The following is a 16671-nucleotide window of genomic DNA, read 5'->3' as shown; positions in this document are numbered from 1 at the left end:
ACGTGCATTCACTCTAGTTTGTCCCATCAGCGGTGACAGCAACCGCTGTCGTGGTCCCATCGACCTTCTGGTACAGTTTCTGACTAAGTAACCCTAATGGCCACGCTTGCAACAAGCACCCATCCTAAAATGGTACGAGGTGTAACCATGTTGTCTCTTATAGGCACGGCATACTCTATTCTGATTCAGTACTGACTTATCTATCCCCACCTTTCCTGCTGGACAGAATAGAATACTTTTCTCCCAACATCACTCTTTTCCCCGACCGATTTCCATTTCTACTGGAACTGAATCTTAACTCAAACATAACGGTTCGCTCCCAATCACATCTCCATGCTGGATTTCAGCAGGTGTCGCAACAACAACGATTGCAGCTCTGACAGCAGTCGTGACAGTGGCAACAACGACGACTTGGTCCTGAACTTGTTGACTCAACAAGTTCCCAAGGATCACTTGCACCTGAACGATCTCGTCAAACCTAGGATTGCTTAGTGCTGCTACACCAGTACCGGCTTATAGTAGTCTTCTTACACTCGCATTGGCCTAAGCCAATGCTCTGCCACCATTGCCTTGGGCACCGATCATTGTCGGTGTTCCACCCCAAGTGACAAAGGTTACAACCCTCTTACTAGGACTCCTTAGTGCCTGATCACTCATTCTACAGGATCTTTATAGAAGCATGTTTTCTAATTCTAATACCATATTAGAATTTGAGTGACCCACACAAACAAGCTACCAATCAGCTAGCATCGACATGCACCGGACATGAATTTAAATGTCTTTCCTACCACTATCCCATGGTCCATCGCATCTTATCACTCCAATCCCTAATCATTGCTTTGATACCATAAAAAGGGGATGTCACGCCCCGATTCTCGAGTATGCACACATCCCTTACCTTGGTTGATTAAATAGCGACGTCCCAAGATGTATCGCCAATCCTTTCTATTTTTATACACATATGGAAGCATATAATAATAATCCCCAGACAATAAAGCAATGGGATAGAAAAGTAGGACTCAAAATTTCCACTTTAAAAGCAACCACCCTTATATACATTGCAAACCATAGTGCAAATATATACAAGGCGAATTGTTAAGTCGAGTTTTAAACCACAAATTCATAAAACAAAGTCTGCAAAGGGTAGAAGGGGAAGCCTGAAGAATTGACAATCCTATTCGACTAGTGAGTCATAGGGCAATTATCTTTTGATGGGAGTCAATTCCATCTTGCAGACCCTGTTTGGGGAACTAGTGGTTTAAACCTGACTTAACAATTCAACTTGTATATATTTGCATTATGATTGGCAATGTATATAAGTGTGGTTGTTTTCAAAGTTCGATTTTGAAATCCTACTTTCCTATCTCATTATTTTATTGTTTGGGGATTTCATATGCTTCCGCATGTGTATATTAAAATGAAAGGATCGGTGATGCATCTTGGAACGTCGCTATTAATCAACCAAGTTGAGGGATGTGTGTGTGCCCAAGGATTGAGGCGTGACTGGTTCTCCCCTAGGGATCCCCTTTATCGAGGACTTTAGATTTTTGTTGTTAATTCTCAATAAGTGGTATCAAAATTAATGGTTGATTAGATTGAGTAGGTCGAACATGTATAGATGGGTAGCTAGTGAATATTTTAAAGCAAGAATGTCGCATATGACTCATCTATCGATGTGACAAATAATGCACTTTCGCTAAGTTTGGTTAGGCCAAAGCGATTAATGAGAAGTTAGAAGGGCAGAGTTTTGTCTCTTGCGAAACTTGGCGAAGTCAAGGTGCAGAATGGAGTAAAGTTTATATTGTTGTAGAAGGATACTTGCATTCAGGGGGAGGGGCCCGAATATAGTAGATACACATGCGAAACAAAAAAAATTTTAAGGTGCAAATGCGCGGGTCTTAGGCAAAAAATTATGAATACCACAGATGTGATTGAAGTGACTTTGGTTCGCATTGACTGATGGGTGATTAATCAAAATGCAAGCATTAAACATTGTTATGTAGTGCAAAGATTTATGGTTCTAAGCGGTTTGTTGGTTTTGTGGTGGTCTTAAATTCTAGCCAAAAGCATATCAATGGTTGATTTCCTTTTGTCGATGGTTAGCAACTTAGGCCTACACCTATGTTTTTGCCTCCTCCATATATATATATATATATATATATATCAACATTTTCGACCTTTCATAAACTATATTAGCATGCTGTTAGTAGATATGTACTTGCATCTATGTTTGCCTTCCAATCATGTGTAAGTTATTGTGATTCATGTTCCTATGGGAAAGAACTGGCTTTTTTCAGCAAAACAAATAGCTTTGGTCGGCATCTGCTAATGAAATATTATTAATCTTGAAGGTGTGATTCTCTACCAATGAATTGCTGCCACATAAATAGTCATAAATATTGAGATTGGCTAGTGGTGCGCAACAAGAAAACTAGACTTCAACGCTGAAATCATATTCTATGACCAATATCAACTTTAGACAGACATTGGCTGAGTTCCTATTTTGCTTGACTTAGCCATATCAACGAGTCTTTTAAGTTTGGGAAAAGCTTCTAGATTCCAATGTTTGGCGATAAGGATGCAACTCAGTCAAGCTCACGTGCTATTTGAGTTCGACTTGCTGATTACTCAAGCGTGGCTTGATTCTTTTTGAGTTCAAGTAGCTTAAATACTAATAAATCGAGTCTAGCTCAAGCTAAAAAATAATAGCCCGCGAGCCAAATCGAGTTATTCAATCTTTATGTATTTTAATTATAAAATACATTAATAGATACGAACTAAATAAATATATTACTACTTTTTAATTGTAGTGTATTTTAATGATTCCAGCTAGAGTTTGCGTTTTACTCTAAGTTCTGAGAAAGAACCGTTATCTAATCGACTCGAGCTGAAGCTTATTGAAAACTTATGTAACTCAATTATCTACTCTTAACTATTTGATTTGGGTCAGATTCAAGCATTGAATTGGTTGTTGACTCAACTGGATTACACACATACTCCCCTAGTTTGGAAATTTAGTTTGCCAGATTTTGTTTGTTCATAAAAAGTAGGAATAATGATACTGAACTTTTTTTCAATTTTTAATGTGATCTATGAACCTTTTTTTGTTAACTAAATCCGTTGAGCTTTTAAAATTCCAAGCAAAGTAATTCTTCCATTGAAAATCCTAATACTTAGTTGATGTTGACGGAGTTTTGTTAACTTAATGTTGATTTGCTAGGGTGGCATGTACGTGACTTCCATATGGCTTCCATGTCACTCACACACACACACAAACACACACACACACACAACAAAAACATTTATTGACTAGGGAGAACAAGGTGTTAGTCTAGATCGTTATTCTCAGCCAATAAATGCTAATAGAGCAGTCCACGTCAAAAGAGTACATGGGGAAAATTGTCCAAAATTCCATAAATCTATTGCACTTTTGTCAATATAGTCCTAAATTTTTAATTATGCCAATTGAGTGCTAAATCTTTTCACGTTTTGCCAATTAAGTTCATTCTGTCAATTTTGATATGAAATGGTTGATATTGACAATTTTTACTAATATTTTAATTTTTTGCATTTTTATATTATTTTTCTTTTCATTTTCATTTATTTCCTTTTCTTTCTTTTTCCTTTTTCTTTCTTTACTTATTTTTTCCTTATTTTTAAGGCTAGCAGGGGGCCATCGGCCACTCGTGGAGGCCTGGCCACCCTTGCTGACCATTGGGTGAGGATTAGCCCTCACCTAGTGGCTAAGGTTGTTGAGCCTCAGTGGTTGAGGTTGTTGAGCCTGTGGCCAGCCACCACCTTCTAGGCCTTAACAATGAGAAAAGACACCCCCCCCCAAAAAAAAAAAAAAAAAGAGAGTAAAGAAAAATAAGATATTAATATATAAAATTTAAAATGTCCATGTTAGTGTTGGTAATGTCATGTTAGATGGCCAATGTTCACATGAGTGGTTTCCGATCAAAATTTGCCGAATGGACTCAATTAATATAATAAAAAGTTTATGATAAAAGTGTAATAGATTTAGCATGCACATCATGAGTATTATGAATGTCTATAACATCGACATGGCATGAATGATTCTTAATGAAAACAATTATGTGCAATGCAAATGTGAAATTAAATGTGACGACAAGATCTAAAGTATCCTAGGAAAATGTATATTTATAAAAGAGAAATAATTTGGTAACAGTCTTTAATCTATGTGAAAATAATAGTCTATTCTAAATCATACAAAACTAAATAACAAATAATTATAAAATATTATGGGGCTCATTCTTTCGCAAATTTGTGGCTTACAACAAACTGCTAATCTCACTGTATCCCAAAAAGTATTATGCTAACAAAGCTGTTCATAAAAATCCCAACATGGACAGAAAAAATAGTAATATTTAATTCCAATGTTCCAAGTTCAGGTTCGATCAAGTGTTCACCCACATATGTTACCTAATAACGCCACTAGGCTGAAATAAGCTCAAAATTCACGATGCATAATCCAATCAAACTACAATTTAAATCTGGCCAGCAAGAATTTGGCATTAATTCTGCCCAGTTCTATGCTTGCAATAGGCATGCAATCCACTTAAGATCAAGCATTACTAATTCGACATCAATTGGGCTTAGCTCCTCTTCTATTCCAGTATGCAAACCTCACTATCGGTTGCTATCAAAAACCTGCTCGGAAATAAGCTACAATTTATACCTGACTGATGACTGCATTAGATCAACGACTCGGTGACATGGTTTAGGGTGGAGGCTTGTGAAGAGCGATGGCAACCATGAGGCAAGCGCCGTTCTACAGTTCAGTGACGGCAATGATTTGGCTTCAAACAGCAAGTGCAATAACTCAGCTTGCTTATGCCTAAGTTCAAGTTAACTCACAAATCCAGAAAGATATACATCAGAGAGGAAAATTTGTGCACTCTATTAGCTCCAAATCTTACTTGGAGAAGAAACTACCTGGCGGGGATGTGGCAAGTCAGTGTCAACCCCGCGCGGTGGAGGCAATCTTACAACTCCAGAGGTTCAGGAACAACAAAACCCGAATGGACTTGATTGAACCGGACAACTCCATTGGCACGACAATCCACAGCAGCAATGAATGGTGATCGGAAAGTGTCTCGTGCGTGATATAAGTGTCGTATACGAAGGAAATAAAGATCCAAGAACGGGTGAAGATAGTTTGGCCCGTGAAAGATGAAGAAGTCGCGTGATTGGTGGGGTCTGATCTGCAAAATTGGAGTGGTGGAAGATGGTGCTAACTGTCATATTTGAGCAGTTTTCGCCCCTGATGGGCAGAGGTGGGAGCAGTATTTTTTTTTTTTTAACTTCCCACCATCTCATTCGTAATTTCCTGCCATCTCATTCTCGTTATTGGAAGTTAAAAAACTTTTGATGATCTGCTATCTACAAGAGGCATATGTTCTCTAAAAAGATGATGTGAAAAAATAGAACTCATTATATTAAGGCTTCCATTGTTGCAATGAGAGGGTAATTGACATTTGCATTGTGGCAAAAGAGTATTTTCCTTGTGATCATATTCAAACCATTATTGAGTTGTAGTTTCATCCATTGTGGTGATTCAACCTATACTCCTGATCAATTCTCTTGTTATTCTACCAGAGATAAGTAAACTTTTGACAGCTTAGACCATGTAAAATAATCTAACACTAACGATGATAGTGATAATGGAAATTAAGTGAGGAGCATGATGATCATGGTAGCATAAAAAACAACATAGAGGCTTTTCAAACCTAAATGTTGGGGTTTTTTTTATGAAGCAATAAGAAAAGCCGCGAATTAGGTTTTAGACAAACCAATGATTTCAACAATATTTCCATCCTCAAACTCAGTTAGGGACCGATATAAGATAGAGGCAAGTGAGGGAAAATATTTTCGGAGATACAGTTTTTGAAACCACGAGGTTAAGGCATCAGCATCTCAATTGTGGAAGGCAATCATGAACCCTAGAGAAATACTCAAATTGGAAATCTTTATCAAGTGGGGGACAATCAATTGGGTTTAATAATTACCTTTGGATCCCACAAGTTCCAAATCATTTACGCGGAAATTCAAAAAGAAACTTCAATCCATCTAGTTATAGAATATGGCCCGTTTGGTTCAATATTTACAATAGGCTTAAGGACTCTAAAGTCCCTTAGCCAAATGCATTTGCATTTAGCTTGTGCTTTTGCTCAACTTTGAGAAAATACAATTGTATCTCCTAAGAGCACTAAAGACCTTTAGCTCAAAGCAAATTCGGAGGTCCTTTGGGAAATTGCATTCTCGGAATGCAAGTTTTGGCCCTTGGTTACTATGCATCTTCTTCGAACCATCGCACAAAAAAGCCAATTAGAGGCCGACAACCACTGCCTAAGGGGTCATGCAAACCAACAACCATCACCCGGGGGTCGCCTAACCCCAATGAACACTGTTGGACCTCAGGCGACACCTGGGTTGCATGACCTAGGTGACTATTGGCTTGAATTGTGCGACCCAAGCAACACCTAAGGTGGTGTTGCCTTAGATTGTGCGACCTTAGGTAGCCTTGCTTGAGGTGGGTGACCTTAGGTGAGGCCATTTGGTGGCTAGATCTAGCCGTTTAGTAGCCAAATTTGGTTGTCAGTGGCTAAACTCCAAAAATAAAAAATAAAAATAATAATAATTTAGTAATAAGTCTTTTACAAATGCAATTTTCACCAATTAACATTTAAGCCAAAGTTATTTTTCAATACACTTTAAAATTACAATTTACCAAACACTATTTGCATTTTAGAGAACCTCTATAGCTCAAAGATATTTGTTCTTTCCCAAAAACATTCCCCAAAAACCAAACCAAACTGGGCCTATGCCCCTTGATTCAGATTTTATGGAAACAAAGTTCATGGGGGTGTCACCATCTGCTTGGAACTTCACAACGCAAGAGGAGATGATAAACCAGTTCCTTGACCAAGGGTGAATTGCACAGAGAATGGGCTTAGATTGCAAGCTCTTCACCTTATATGCACTAGAATTTAGTGGTATAGGAATAGCATATTACACAATCAAGCTATTCCAAATTCTTCACAAGCAATTAAGTTGATTTTACAGGAGTTTATGGAATTTTCGAACAAGTTTAGAGAGGAGAACAGAGTAAAGATGAGTTCAGAAACTGATTAATGGGGAAAGGACATCGAGAGCTGAAACTTAATGTAGATGGTGCGTGAAAACATAAGAAGGAGCCATAGATATTATTGCTTGACGATAAGAATGCATATCTAGTCAGGAGGATGATAGGTGGATGGTGTTCACATTAGGATAAAAACACAGAGGCAGTGCTGATGAATCTCAAGGGGGTGAACACGTCAGGTCCGAAGAAAGAAGATCCCCATGCTTCGAGCTGAATATTGACCATGGATAAGAGCTAGGTGTAATTCAATCCCGATCCAGATTAAGCGGTTTTAAGCTTCACCCGATAACTATGCAAATCAATTTGGATCAGACTTTCAATTAATTGGAAAACCTTCAAATCCATGAGGATATGTGTAATTTGAGTTCAGTCAAATCAAATTTGGGCAAGGAGACGGATCTCACTGGCCATGCTTGCTGGCCGTCACAAGTGGTTGCTCTCCGAGATAAAAAATAAAATAAAATAAAAGGATAGAAAAGTAGAAAAAAATAAAATTAAAAATAATTGTCCTTGCTAGTGCTGGCCACGCACAGACCACGCCTCTCATAAGACAAAATGGCTGACGCTGACAAAATTGCTCGAAATAACTAAATTCCTATTGTTGAGACAATTCAGTACTATAAAATTACGCTGACGAAACTGTTCCATTCATTCACGGGACTATGTTCTTTTATCTTGTCCCACTCATTTATGCGAACACTTAGAACCAAGTTTAGTTGGGAGGCCCCTAATTCAGTACTATAAAAAAAAATTGATCATCCATGAGGATAATGTTAATTCTAGTTCAGTCAAATTGGCCCTCGCATGTGGCTGGTCTTGGTGATAAAAAAAAGATAGAACGGTAAAAAAATAAAATTAAAATTACAAACAATTGTCCTCATTAGTGCCAACCACATCTTTTGTGGGATGGAATGTCTGGTGATAACTAGATCTGCCATACCAGTAATTTCCAATCAAAATTATCTAAAATAACTAAATTTCTAGGGTTGGACACAATTCATTACGATAAAATCGCATTAACGAAATTGTTCCATTCATTTGAGGGACTATGTTCTTTATCTTGTCCCGCACATTTATTCGTACACTTACAAGCAAGTTTAGTTGGCAGGCCCCTAATTTTGCTAACAACATTCTGTTTCTGTTGTAGGACACACCAACCCTAGTGACGTACTGTCACTTAACACTTGCTTCTTTTAGAGAGACGCTAGACTACATTTCATACATATAGAGAGCCCAAGAACCACTATCACATATATAGACTCATAATTTATTTTTTCCTCTTCTTCTTTCTTCATGCGGTTGGATAAGAAGCTTCCGTGGCAAGACCACAGAGACCAGCCTTAGAGCTCACATCCTTCTGGATCCTCATGTACCCTTTCTCTCCCCACCCGGTGCCCCACGAATTCTTCATCAGCCAATACTTGGTCCCGCCAGAGCCAGAGGTCTTCCCATACCCAACTGCCGTGACCGCGTGGTCGATGTCGGTCCCACATGAGCCTGTGAACACGCCGCTTGAGTAGAATTGGAAATTATACCCGCCCCCCTCAATTGACACCGAGACTGGCTGGTTTGCCACGGCCTGCAAGAGGGCCTTCTCGTTGTTGGCCGGCACATCCTGATACCCAGTTATTGAGGCTGCCTGGTTCGCCGTCTTGGCCGTATTGCAGGTCCCGTCAATTCCCTGGTAAGGATAGTTCGCCTCAGTCGTGAGGCCACCATTGCTTACAATGAACTCGAAGGCACTGTCCATGAGCCCGCCCATGCAACCATCATCGTTATCATCACAATCCACGAGTTCTTGCACCGAGAGTGGCACCAACTTCCCTTTCTTGATCATGGTAATCCCTTCCATAGCTGCCACAGCCGAGAATGCCCAACAACTTCCTGCAAAAGGAGATAGTAAAATGAATTACAAAGAGACATATGTACACATGTAGTATGATGGGCGTAAAAGGAATGTAACAGTGAATTACAGATAATATTGTTAGCTGCTATATGCACAATTGTTGCCTCTTTTCAACAGCTTGAGTACGACATGATAATTTTGACATTTTCGCCGGACAAGTTTTGATATTCCACTCACCACAGCCGCCTTGATCCTTAACAGGTGTCACAGCCTTCTTGGTTCGCCAGTCTAAGGCAGCTGGAATGGCGGTGAAGTTGGCATACTTGAACGGTTTTTTCGCCAGAGGACAGGACCCTTGTGGGCCTCCTCTTGTAGCCGGTGTAGGAAGCGCGGAACTCCTCATTGGTTAGGTCTGCGAACTTATTCACAGCCATTTTATACCCCACGTCCTTACCATTATTAAAGGCGTTGATGCGCTTAACGTTCTCTTTAAATATCTCATACCGTTTTGCCTTTTCGACGGTGTCTTTGTAGACACGCCCGTGGATTGCCATCCACTCCTCGTGTTGCTTTAACAACTGTTCCTCTTCAAGAGGGCGACAAAGCGTTTTCGAAACAGAAACTATAATGACCAAAAGAGCAGCTGATGTGAGGAATGAAAATTGGTTTTGTTTGGCCATAGCCGTGCTCTGGGTACTGTCTAGGACACAATTGGAGTGACTTGGTGAGTTGTAACTTTCAGTTTGTGCACGAGGAACTCCAAATGGGTGTGTTGGGTTTTTATAGACAAAATGCTGCTCAACTGTCGTCACTCTCACTCTCTCTCGATAATGCTTCAGTGGACCCTCTCCTCCTCCTTTGTGCCTGGATAGCTGTTGCGACTTAGACCCCCAAAAATTAAGCTTGCTATTGCACCCTCATCTGAATTGCACGGGTGCAATTGAAGTGACTCTGGTTGTCATTGACTGATGGGTGATTAATCAAAATGCTACCATTCAACATTGTCATGTAGTGCTATAGTTCTAAGAGGCTTGTGCGTTGTTATACGTGGATGTGCACTTGCATCTATGTTTGCCTTCCAATCCTCGGCAAGTTATTACTAGTTGTCTACAGTAAAACAACTAGCTTGGGTTAGCATCTGCTAATAAAATATTATTGATCTTGAAGGTGTGATTCTTTGCCAATGAATTGGTGCCACGTAAATAGCATAAATAACTGAGATTGGCTGGTGGTGCACTTCAAGAAAACTGAACTTCTACGCTGAAAACGTATTTTATGACCAATATCAACTTTGGACGACCATTGGTTGAGTTCCCATTTTGCTTAACTATATCAACGTGTTTTCTAGGTTTGGGAAGTGCTTCTATATTCCTATGTTTGGAAATAAGAATGTAACTCGCTCAAGCTCGTGAGCTATTCAAGTTTGACTTAGGTTACTCAAATGCTACTTGATTCTTTTGCTCAAAAACTCGTCTGGGAAGTATAAATAAAATAATTTATTTTTAGAATAGAAATTGATTTCTAAAACAGAAGGCTTATCATTCATCTCAAGAATAAATGAACAAAAAGGTTTCCTTGCCAGGGAGAACAAGATAGTAGTCTAGATTGTTATTTGAGGCCAATAAATGCTAATAGTGCAGTCCACGTCAAAAGGGTACATATGATATGTGGATATACTTTATGGAAGGACTACATGTAGTGGATTTTTAAGAGGTTATGGATAAAATTGAACAAATAAAAAGTATAGCGATCCCATTAAATATTGGAAAAAAAGTTTAGTAATTACTCATGTCGTTACTCCTTTTTATCCTCATAGCATTTGTTTTTATGGTGAGAAAACCCAACTTAAAATAGGTAAACTTTGGTCTCATCAAAGTACCTCAATAAATTACATGAGGATTGAAGGTCGGAGAAGTAATGTAGAGTACATTGAAGGGGTTTGGTGTTGTGTCCGAAGGGGAATGCCCAGAAGCCATCCAATGTATAAATTGGAGTCCACGGCCTCTCGAGCAAGCACCTAGATCGCATCGCATTTTCAATCGGAACGTTTTCTAAAGTCTTTAAATCAATATTATATGATTACACATTAGAACCTCTTAAGAGTGTTCCTCCGGTTCTTTTTGCGAGTTTACATGAAATCATTGTAAAAGATTGTGTCAAACATAAGCAGACAACTCTTCCGCTTACCACTGGAAATCTAAAATATAAGGAAATACCATGCTTCCAGCTATAAAATAAAAGTCATGGGGACCTAATGACATCGACGAAAGCTCAGCGCCTAACGTTAAGCGAGGCTTTATTTCAAACTTGTAACCTCCTTATCAAGGTAGATTTACCACTCTCACTCGCTCCACGAACATAGGTGTCGGTAATTCAAATCGAACCACCTTAATCTTGTTATTTCATTTCTCTATTAATCTCACTATTATGGTGAATTGCACAATCTAATTGATCAACAACACTAATGCATGCTCTACTTTTTCTTAATGTCATTCGATCATGAATGACTGAGATATTTAAGTGCTAACTCTAATGATAGGTGTCAGAAATCCTAAGTGGCATTTTTTTGTAATAATATAACTAGCCCGCATGGCTCACCAAAGAGTTGAGTCAATAGAGAATAACAAAAACAACGTCGTTTTGCCTTGAATTTGAATTTTAATATAAATATTAAATAAATTAAATTAAAAACTTAAAAAAAGTTGCAGAAGGTATTGTGTAAGGGCTTTTTCTTCCTTTTTTTTTAGATAATTTATTTTTAACTTTAGTTTAATTAATATTTATATTAAAATTCAAATTCAAGGCAAAACGACATCTTTTTTGGCTTATCTAGCCACATCAATATGCAAAACGATATTGTTTTTGACTTATCTAGCCACATCAGCATGCAAAATAATGTTATTTTGCACTTGTCTTGTCAAAAAAACCTCATCTCAGCATTTTGGCTGGATGTTCTTACTGTTGGCACTTAACTAATCAATTTTGCTTCGATTTTGACACTTAGGTGTATTTTTTCAAACTTTTAATACTTAAGTGTCCCACTATATTAAGTTTTCACACTTTAGGTGTTCGTGCCTCCAATATAACAAATATAACTTGGATGTAATTGAAATATGGGATACATATGACATAGATGTATAAGTTTGGAATTCTTCATGGTACAAAAAAAGTTAGGGGCACCACCACCTGTAATGGCGTAGCTGGCTCGGGCTCCCTCCCCCTCACGAAGGGGAGAAGTTCGGATCCTAGAGACGTCGTTAGGGATTCTTATCTGGAGTGGCTTACGGGGTTCCCTAGGTTACCAATTTTTTTTTTTTGGGGGCATTTGTATCTAGGTGAACAAGTTTATGGTTTTAGGCAACACGAAAAGAAAAAAAAGAAAAAGAAAAAGAGGGGTATTTGTGTCACAACGGGTATGGTTTAGGGTTTTTTGTTGGTATTTGCCCTATAATCCAGGAGCATCATAAAACTCCAAATTGAGGTGCATATGTGAGGATGTTAAATTTTTCAGTGAAGGTTAGGCTCAAGCTTGGGTTCTCCCCTGGGGATCCCCTTTGTCGAGGACTTCAGATTTTTGTTGTTAATTCTCAATAAGTGGTGTCAAAATCAATGGTTGATTAGATTGAATAGGTCAAATATGTATATATGGGTAGTTGGTGAATTTTTTAAAGCAAGAATGTCGCATATGACTCATCTATCGAAAGGAAAAATAATGCGCTTTTCGCTAAGTTTGGTTGGGCCAAAGCGATTAATGAGAAGTTAGAAGGGCAGAGTTTTGTCTCTTGCCAAACTTGGCAAAGTCAAGGTGCAAGTGCACGGGTCTTAGGCAAAAATCTATGAATACCACGTATGTGATTGAAGTGACTTTGGTTCATATAGACTGATGGTGATTAATCGAAATGCTATCATTAAACATTGTTATGTAGTGCAAAGATTTACGGTTCTAAGCTGTTTGTTGGTTTTGTGGGGGTCTTAAATTCTAGCCAAAAGCATATCGGTGGTTGATTTCCATTTGTCGATGGTTAGCAACTTAGGCCTACCCCTATGTTTTTGCCTCCATATATATATATTTATCAACATTTTCGACCTTTCATAAACTATATTAGCGTGCTGTTAGTGGATATGTACTTGCATCTATGTTTGCCTTCCAATCACGTGTAAATTATTGTGATTCATGTTCCTATGGGAAAGAACTGGCTTTCTTCAGTGAAACAAATAGCTTTGGTCGGCATCTGCTAAAGAAATATTATTAATCTTGAAGGTGTGATTCTCTGCCAATGAATTGCTGCCACGTACATAGTCATAAATATTGAGATTGGCTAGTGGTGCGCAACAAGAAAACTAGACTTCAACGCTGAAATCATATTCTATAACCAATATCAACTTTAGACGGCCATTGGCTAAGTTCCTATTTTGCTTGACTTAGCCATATCAACGTGTCTTTTTGTTTGAGAAGAACTTCTAGATTCCCATGTTTGGCGATAAGCATGCAACTCAGTCAAGCTCACGTGCTATTCGAGTTCGACTTTCTGATTACTCAAGCTCGGCTTGATTCTTTTTGAGTTAAAGTAGCTCAAATACTAATTAATCGAGTCTAGCTCAAGCTTAAAAATAATAGCTCGTGAGCCTAATCAAGTGATTCAATCTTTAGGTATTTTAATAATAAAAATTCATTAATAAATATCAACTAAATAAATATAGTACTAGTTTTCAATTATAGCATATTTTAATGATTCCAGCTTGAGTTTGGGTTTCATTGTGAGTTTTGAGAGAGAAACATTATCTAATTGAGTCAAGGTGAAGCTTATTGAAAACTTATGTAAATCAATTATCTACCTTTAACCATTTGATTTGAGTCAGACTCAATCATCGAATTGGTTGAGTCAGACTCAATCATCGAATTGGTTGTTGACTCAACTCAATTACACACTTACTCCCCTAGTTTGGAAATTTAGTTCGAAACTTTAAGTTGCCAGATTTTGTTTGTGCATAAAAAGTAGGAATAATGATACTAAACTTTTTTTCAATTTTTAATGTGATCTATGAACCTTTTTTGTTTAATAAATTCATTGAACTTTTATCATTCCAAGCAAAGTAATTTTTCCATTGAAAATCCTAACACTTACTTGATGTGGACATAGTTTCGTTAACTTAATGAAGATTCACTAGGCTGGCATGTACGTGACTTACATATGGCTTCCATGTCAAATATATATATATATATATATATATATATATATATATATATATATATATATATATAGTCTAGATCGTTATTTAGGGCCAATAAATGCTAATAGAGTAGTCCACGTTAAAAAAGCATATGGGGAAAATTGTTCAAAAGTCATAAATTTATTACATTTTTGTGAATATAGTCTTAAATTTCTAATTATGCCAATTGAGTACTAACCCTTTCACATTTTGCCAAATGAATCAATTCGGTCAAAGTTCATGGACAAAATTAAATAAAAAAATTGTATTGACCCCATTATTATTGAAATAAAGTTCTGGAACTATGCATATCATTACTCCTTTTTATCCTCATAGCATTTGTTTTTTATAACAAGGGAACCTGACTTAAATGGGTAAACTTTGGTCCTGTCAAAGTACCTCAATTAATTAAATGAGGATCAAAGGTTGGAGATGTGACTAGATCAGAAGAGTTTGGTGTAGCGTCCGAGGGGAGTGGAAAACGTTAGAACCTCTTAAGAGCGGTCCTTCGGTTCTCTTTTCAGGTCTGAGGCGAAAAATGTTCTACATTGCTAATAATGTCGACGAATTCAAACTTAAGCTCTCCTTCGAATAAGGTACACGGCTCCTTGGTGCGCCTAGTCAACACTCCCATTGTCAAAACTTTCATTTCTTCTAGATATTCATGTTTCCCCCCTTCTAGATATTGCTTTTTAGGCTCCATATTCTTTGTGGAAGAAGGTGGTGGGTGGGGCTGATTAGACCCCACTATTAGAGTAAAATTCCTTATATAATCTATTTACTGAAGGCTCACTGGATAAAGTTGAAATTAGGTATTAAGAATTTAAGCAATGAATTTTAGGTGCCGACAAATTTAAGTTTTGAAAGTAGAAATAAAAAGTTATTTAATAGGTAATTGAAATATTGATCACTGGAACCATACATAAAATTGTGATTATTATAGGTTGATTTGTAACTGACAATATTCTCATTGCCATAAATTACTTCTTTCTACTTAAAAAGTTAAGTAACCCCTACCTACTTACCACGTTAAGTAATTTTCCTGATTTAATGGAATTTTTATGTTGATATTAGTTTTAATCATCAGATAACGTTTAAACTCATTGAGTGCTGAGCTTTTTAATTTTCAGTACTTAATTATATTCTCGATGGGCCATTAGTAATTATAAAGCTTGATTGGCTGCAATTGCAACTGTACTTGGTCAAATACATCAGTTCATAGGAGAACAGATAAAATTCTAAATCTAATGAGTATTCTACTTTCGTTGAGATTAAAAGGAGAAAGTGAATGAGTGTTGTCTCCACTTTGTAGCATTATCACATTCAAGTCACATCCGTTATAAATATTAATTTATTTTACCGAAATTAGTGCTGGACGCGGCTCATGAAAATCTATTTGAAATGAATTTTCTTTGTTTTTTCTATAATTTGAGAATTCACTATTACTTAATAGATTTAATTAAAGTGTCTCGTGAGCCATATATTATGCATTGCAACTATAGAAAATTTACAGTGCTCTTTTTCTTGTCAGAAAGGAAAAATTACGGTATTCAATGTATTGTTTTTTCTCATAAGGAAAATTCAAAATAAGGGCCTAAAGTATTCTCAATTTATCAAAAAAAGGAACCGAAGTCCCATCATTTTATTAAAAAAAAGCGTGAAGTGGACTTTGTTTTAATGAAAGCTTAAAATAGCTATGTCAGTCTTAAAAAAGGACATAACATCACTAGCTAGTTAAGGGCATTTCCATCCTTCATACTTTTCTCATTTTCTTTCCTTATTTTCTTTATGTTTTTCCTTTTTTTTTTCTCTAAAAAAATAGTATAAAACAAAAAGAAAAAAGAGAAAAACTCGTAATAAAGTAAAAACTAGGCGGGAAGGCTAGTCTTACCACTTGCGGCCGACGCCCCACCGATGATGGGGTGGCTGCCATAGGCAGGGGAGAGTTGCCAACCCTCTCACTTGTGTGTGTATATATTAGCCTTTTTTTTCTATTTTAATTTTTTTTTTGTGGAGAAAAAACAGAGAAAAAGGGAAGAAATTAGAAAAAAAAAATGTAAATGATGGAAATGCCCTTGACCAACTAGTAAGGTCAAGTCATTTTTTGAGTATGACATGGCCACTTCAATCCTTAATTTAAAATAAAGTCTACTTCAGGCTCTTATTTTAGAAATTAAGGATATTTCAAGCCCCTATTAAAGACAATGTTCACTTCAAGCTCTTATTTGAAAATTGAGAGCACTTTGAACTCTTATTTGGAATTTTCCATTTTCTCGTAATATATAGAATCATTTTTTGAAAACAGAAATATATTTAGTTAGCATATTTAGAATTAGTGACACTCAATAACAAACTTTGTTTAATAAGGTATAGTTAGAGTAAGGATAACTTTGCTGGACATTAAAGATTGTTCAAAGTTTTATGAAGTTTTCAACATTTCTCTAAGTTA

At 37.1% G+C, this 16671-nt stretch overlaps 1 protein-coding gene across 1 annotated transcript; it reads right to left on the bottom strand.

Moving 5' to 3' along the window:
- Positions 1-8185: 8185 nt before the first annotated feature.
- LOC104440907 (senescence-specific cysteine protease SAG12) lies at positions 8186-9756 on the bottom strand. Its single transcript, XM_010053897.3, is given in 3 exon segments — positions 8186-9049; positions 9249-9343; positions 9345-9756. Coding segments are annotated over 3 exon segments (1035 nt in total). The 5' UTR covers positions 9692-9756; the 3' UTR covers positions 8186-8456.
- Between the last annotated feature and the right edge of the window lie 6915 nt (positions 9757-16671).

The sequence above is a fragment of the Eucalyptus grandis genome, chromosome 4 (genome assembly GCF_016545825.1).
Source record: "Eucalyptus grandis isolate ANBG69807.140 chromosome 4, ASM1654582v1, whole genome shotgun sequence".
Lineage (NCBI taxonomy): Eukaryota > Viridiplantae > Streptophyta > Magnoliopsida > Myrtales > Myrtaceae > Eucalyptus > Eucalyptus grandis.
This window is presented reverse-complemented; position numbering and strand designations above follow the sequence as displayed.